Source organism: Halyomorpha halys, unplaced genomic scaffold, assembly GCF_000696795.3.
Source record: "Halyomorpha halys isolate HHAL.00 unplaced genomic scaffold, Hhal_1.1 Scaffold34.1, whole genome shotgun sequence".
Taxonomy (NCBI): domain Eukaryota; kingdom Metazoa; phylum Arthropoda; class Insecta; order Hemiptera; family Pentatomidae; genus Halyomorpha; species Halyomorpha halys.
In genome coordinates this window covers 289,080-295,627 of record NW_027105031.1, presented here as the reverse complement: position 1 = coordinate 295,627, position 6,548 = coordinate 289,080, and the positions used below count along the sequence as shown (strand labels likewise).

The 6,548-nt window shown below is 42.6% G+C and overlaps 1 protein-coding gene across 5 annotated transcripts in view; it reads left to right on the top strand.

Moving 5' to 3' along the window:
• Window positions 1–1,804: 1,804 nt before the first annotated feature.
• Window positions 1,805–6,548, top strand: part of LOC106686040 (high affinity cationic amino acid transporter 1) — a 24,104-nt gene continuing 19,360 nt past the window's right edge. For all 5 annotated transcript variants that reach the window (XM_067047728.1, XM_067047730.1, XM_014429156.2 and 2 more), the window contains exon 1: window positions 1,805–1,947. In XM_067047728.1, the coding sequence (XP_066903829.1) occupies window positions 1,876–1,947 (72 nt within the window). In that variant the 5' untranslated portion in view covers window positions 1,805–1,875. The remainder of the gene's footprint in view (window positions 1,948–6,548) is intronic.

Sequence of the window (6,548 nt, the reverse complement as noted above, 5' to 3'; positions counted from 1 at the left end):
AGAAAAAAAAAAAAGGAATAATGTACCCTGCAATAGAAAATCCCGCCACTTATGAGGTGCGGTTTGTGATTCGGTTCGAAACAACAGGCCAATGAAAATTATTGTCGGCTTTGTGATGTTTATGAGCAGGGGATAATGAGTGAAAGCCGAGTGAGGCAATGGTGAATTGATTTTAAAAATGGCCGTACCAGTGTTCACGACGAGGACCGCAGTGGTAGGCCTAGCCTTGTGACTGACGGCCCGGCAATGCAAATCAATGACAAAAAATCGTGAAAACCGTCGTTTCACGATTACAGAACAGTTGAAACATTTTCCCCAAACTTCATGAAGTTTGGTGCATCAAATTGTGGTAGAGAAGCTTGGTTACCACAAATTTTGTGCTCGATGGGTTCCGAAAATCCTAACGGAAGATCATAAGAAACAGAGACTGGCTGCAGCACTGACTTTTCTACAGCACAAATGGTAATGCAGTTCTGGATCGTATCGTAACCGAGGACGAGACTTGGGTGAAGCATATAAACTGTGAAACAAAACGGCAGTCGAAGGAATGGGCGCACACACATTCTCCCAAGAAACCACGAAAGTGTATGCAAACGCTGTCAACAAGACAGCTCATGACTGCTGTGGAACTCCAAAGAAGTGCTTCTCGTTAATTTACCAGGAACGTGGAGCAACAATCAACTCAGAAAGGTACTGTGAAACACTAAGAAAGTTACGGCGCGCCATACACAATAAGTGTCAGGGAAAACTTAGCACCATGATGTTGTTTTTTCACAACGCACGTCCACACATGGCCAATCGTACCCGGGCACTCTTGGATGGGAGGCGCCGAGCGATTCCCACCTCTTGTCAGCTATGAAAAAATGGCACGGTAAACAACGCTTTGATACTGACGCCGAACGGTATGCCGGTGTAAATCGCAGGTGGCAGATTTCTACAGAGAGGGTATTGAAAAACTTGTGCCACCTTATGATAAATGTCTCAATTTTAATGGTGATTATGTAGAAAAATAGCTTAAAAGTGTACCTTTCAAATGTATATAATAAACTTTGAGTTTTTCAATTAGTAAATTGTTTATTTCTAAACGTCTGTTACTTTCTGGACAGCCCTTGTATATACAAATCATATGAAATAATGACTCTATCAAAAGACACAAGAGTATATTACTATTATTATATTACAAATGTAATATTTCATCACTTTAGCTGTGAATATCTCATAAAAAAAAAAAAAATTAACAATATGATTTTAAGACTAAGATATAATAAAAAATCAATTAATCATTCTTGAGACATCTCATCTCGACCACCTTTTTGTAGATCATATACATAGAACCACATACATAGAACATACTTTTTTCTTACTTCGAGATTTCTTTCGAGATTCTTCTAGAATGAAGCATTCATTTTTATATACTGTATAAAGTTTGTTTTTTTTTTGTCGGAGTTCTGAGATATCACACTTTTATAACTTCCTCACGTTCAATATATCTCTTACTATTATTTGCAGGAACTTCATAACTTCATTTTATAGATAAAAATGAATAATTTTCGTTCAATTTTTCGTTGTAACTACAAGATTTGCTTTGATTCTACTTTTCTATCGTGGTGGACCTCTGTTATAAATTTAGGCCTTTACCTTCTGGCCTGTATAATTATAGTATATCACTCCCTATTAATCTACTCGGTGTATATAAGGGCATTCAACAAAATATATGTATATGTATGTATGAATTAATTACACATAATAACGAACCTTTCATTTGAGTTTATTCAAAAGAATGGACAGCTGTATTATGGATCATCTTGTTTTCATTGATTTATTATGTAGTATTATATATTAAGTATTAATGAGTTTCCCTGTATATATATAATTATGAGAGAAAATGATAGCCTTGAATCGCAATCTCTGCTTCTAGAAAAAACACCAAAACGAGTTTTAAACCAGGTAAGTGATGAGCTACCTAAATTTACATCGTAAACCAGGTCGTTTGCATCCGAGGGAATTGAGGCATCAACTAAGCAGCCTCAAGTTTGCAGCGGCGGTGATTCGATTCCAGCCTTAGGGGTGGAAGATTTTTTTCTTTACTGTGGATGGCATTGGTTTATTCCATACGGGCAAAAATTAAGAACCAATTTTCCGTTTGTTAATTAACTATTTGTTACTTGTATTATCCATAAAGTTAAATATATGTGATTTACTGATATACTATACCATAATATCTGTTAAACATTTTTGTTCATAGATTTCAAATATTTATGAAAGCATAAAATATTTGCATAGGCATGTAAGTACTATCAGAAATAATATTTTGATATTTCTTGTTGTTATTTGTATGTCAGATATTTAGGTATAATATGTTAAGGGTCTCGTAACCATTAGAATATTTTCATTGAATAGTTTCGGTTTATGCCTATTTTGTGCCGATAGATAGCGTAAATTCGATGATTCGTCCGAAGTCTAATATAAGTTTTTATGATGTCTTTTTTGCTATGTTTGCTTGTGAGAATCACTTTTTTGTAATGATATGAAGAAATATATCTTTATAGAACTACCCGGTGGGGTCTCCTGATATAATTTGACCTGATGTAATGGCTAATTTAGTCATTGTATCAACTGCCTCGTTATCTGGAATCTCAGCGTGACCCTAAATCCACTTAAATATTATGTTTTTATTCCCTTATAGTGCTTGATAATGTTTTTATTATTATTTTCATTTGGGTATCAATGGTATTTTTGTGTATATTATTATTTATTAATAATAGCACACTTCTAAAATCTGTTAAAACTACAAAATTATATTCTGTGGATCTATTAATGTATTTGAGGGCTTCTAAGGTGGCATATAATTTCGCAGTATGAGATGAACAGCCGTTGGGTAATTTACTGTAATTAGTGTACTGTAAATTACTGTAATTTACTGAGTTTAGTGGTTTAACTAAGAAAAATAAATCACAGCCCGAGTTTTCGTTAACTCTCGAGCCATTTGTATATGTGTGTATAAGTTACAGTCAGCTCTTACTTCGATATCAGCTGAGTAAGTAGATCTCCTGATCGAGTGTATATATATATAAAAAAAAAATTCACCGGAGAAACTGGAGAATTATATCACTTTTTAAAAGGAGGTGACCGATTAGTAAGCCGAATTGAAGCGAAGTCTAAAGAACATATAATCGATACTGAAGATATAGAGGCCTCTGGTCCTACATTTGTTGGAGCGAGGGACCAGAGTTAGATAGATGTGGCACTCGCTACGGCTTCCATTGTGAAGCATATTGTGGACGTGACTGTACGGTTAGATACGGGCTCCGACCCGTGTAGAGTAGCTAGTCTCCCATCGGGCGCCTCCCCAGGTGGCGGATAGGAGGATTCTCACGAGATATGGCAGGAACCGGGGAAATAAAATAATACCCGGGGTGGACCAAAACTAGAATCAAATCCAGACGCGACGGTTCCTAGAATAGGCGGCGTACTGGTCAGCGTTTGTTCCTCAGGTTAGAGGCGGCTGTGTTTTACCTGGCAGTAGGTATAAAATGCTATTTTCCGAAATACAATGGAGGGAAATATTAATAATTATACTACGGTGCAGGGGCACAGAACCCCAGTACCGGCATCGATTGGGAACGAGAAAGCGGGTTCCCCGGCGTCGTCATCACACGTCCGCAGTGCTGCAATGGTGGGAGACTTGGCCGTTGTAGCATCTAATGTTACAAGAACTACTTAGCTGGTTGAGACAAACGAAAGAAAAATGGTGGCTGGAAAAGTCAGGCTGTTTTCAGGAAGTGGCAGTGAGGCCGACAAAGACACAGGACCTGATAGTCGAGATGGAAAAATGAGCCCCAAAAGGAAAAAGAGAGAGAGGGAGGAGGAGGAGTCCCCTCTAAAGCCCAACCCAGAAATTGAAAGACCTGTCCAGAGGGCGGAAGTAATTCAAGGACGGGTGAAAAGTTACTTGGAGAGGAAAAAGGTATCTCATGAGATCCAGAAATACCTGAATGGCCAGCTGAGAAAACTAGCCAATATAATAGTAGAACTGGAAACCCAATGGGAAATTATCCCGGAAATTGTAACCGAAATGGTAAAAGAAGCAATGTATACTGATGATCTACACAAGATCATTGGTAAAAAGGTCTCCCAGATAGTGGCTCCAATGGTAGTAGAGGCTATAGGGGACGCCATAGGAGCGGTTTATGATCAGAAGAAAAAAGAATGGGTGTCGCCGTCACTGAAAAGGGTTTCTGGGATGATAAAATACCTGGAAGGGAAAGTCGACGAAGAAGCCCGCATCCTCTTAGAACGTACGGCAGAGTGTTGGGCTAAAGGAAGAGAAAAGGGGAACGAGGACCGAAGAGCAGTAGAGGAACTGAAGACGATGGGATCTGGGCCTTCAGTGCTAATTCCAGTAAAAGAGAGGAGGAAATATGAGGGCACGGAACCGGCTCCAATGCCCCAAAGGTCCAGCCAGACACCAATCTGAAGGGGAAGGAACCTTAAATCGGACAACCTCTACAGACGGCGAAGAAGAGGATAGCGGAAGCTGGGGAAAAGTCTAGCGAAGAAAGAGGAGGAAGAAGAAGACCCCAGTCCAGGATGTGCCTCCGAAAGAAGGGCTAAAGGAGAGGAAAAAACTTACCTTCGCTGGCGTCCTTGCGAGCGTTCCGGCCATTCGGCTTATACCCCAGGAGACGGCGACATATGTCACACTCATGGGAAGCGCAGCGGGATGGACTGCAAAAGATATATACAAGGAACTCCCGTCCCAAGAAGAATTGAAGAGCATTGGGGACATACAATTAATAAAAATCACCCAAAAGGGCAGTGTTCTGGTCAGGACAGAAGGCGCTGACCAGGCACAAAAGCTCCTCACCTGGGATAAACTGAGGGGAAAAGGATTACAGGCGAGCCTTACTGTGGCACGCAGTCCTCGCCTGGAAGTAAAAGAAGTCCCCAGTATTTGGGACGGGAGTACCCTGGAGAGATATCTTTGGGATAAAATCCCTATAGAGGCTCCAAAGGAGGATAAAGACAGGAAGGAGTGGCTTAGAGGATCAACGTAGAGGATAATATAGCTGCTGTGGAGGCTGTCACGCTAAAGTATAAAAGTGTGATAGTCTGTTCCGACACCAATTCGTGGAGCACGACCGGGGATTCTGTTCGCGCAGACGCTAGAGGGAGGTTGGTAGAAGAATGCGTGGCGAGGTGTCAGCTGATTATTATGAACGAGCCTTCTGGTTCTGGTCCCACATTTGTTGGAGCGCGGGGCCAGAGTTGGATAGATGTGACACATGCCACGGCTCCCATAGCAAAGCGTATTGCAGACTGGACCCTACGGTCAGACACGAGCTCCGACCACCGGGTCATAGCCTTCAGTGTGGTGGAGGAGGAAGGCGGTGCCCAAAAAGTAGAAAAGGGCTTTGTGACCCGATCGGCGAACTGGAGGGCGCTTTCCAGTGAATTGGAGGGAATAATAGCTGACAGAGAATGGGAGGAGATGACCCCAATAGATGAGGAGCCCGAGATTGACCGCAGAGTGGCCATGCTTACGGGCGCCATCACTGAAGCGGCGAGTATTACCCTCCATCGCTGAAGGGCGGGAGTACGTCCGGTCCCATGGTGAACGCCGGCTCTAACACAGCTAAAAAATGAATACTACAGAGCCAGGCGTAGGTAACAGGAGTGCAGAAACGACGAGAGGAGGGCTGCACTCCGAGAAGAATCTAGGCATACGTATAGGGTATACCGAAACGGAGTGCGTTGCCAGAAGAAGAAATCCTAGGACGAATTTATCGTAGAGGAATCAGAAAGGAATCCCTGGGGTATTCCCTACAGGGTGGCACTGGGAAAGATCAAGCCGTTACAAGTGATGGCGGCTATTAGAGTGAGAGGTGCCCAGGCAACCACATTGGAGGAGGCTGGCAAGATGTATATAGACTATACATACCCTAGGGTTGACCCGTCATAGGATAGTGCAGATGATGGAATGGTTAGACGCACCACGTTATACCCACCGACCTATGTCCGCCATGGGATATATGGGACCTTCGTCTTGCCGTGGACAATCCTATCGACCAACATGCCTCCTCCCAGTAGCTAGTAAGGTCCTGGAGCACATGATCGTCCACAGCCTTAGACCCAATCCTAAGTGCTGCAAGTCATCCACGGCAGTTCGTGGCACCGTGGCAAGAGAACTACGGATGCGCTGCAGAGAGTGCGTAGGGACGTGGAGGAGAGGGCGGAGAAATGTCTTATTGATAATGTTTGACATCTCTTCCGCCTTCGACAGCGTTTGGTGGCCCCGTGTACTCCAGCGCTTGCAAGAGCTCGACACCCCCAGTAATTTATACTCCCTCGTAGGTGGTTACCTCAATAAGAGGAGTGTCAGGATCAGGGGTAACTACTACGAGGTCGAGAGAAGAATAAAAATAATGTCATATTATACAAAAAAAGGAATACCGGTCTTTGAGGGCGTACGACAATTAAAGAAACACGGGTCTTACAGGCCGGGAAAAGGATGCTCAGAAACAGGAATAACCGTCTATCAGACACGG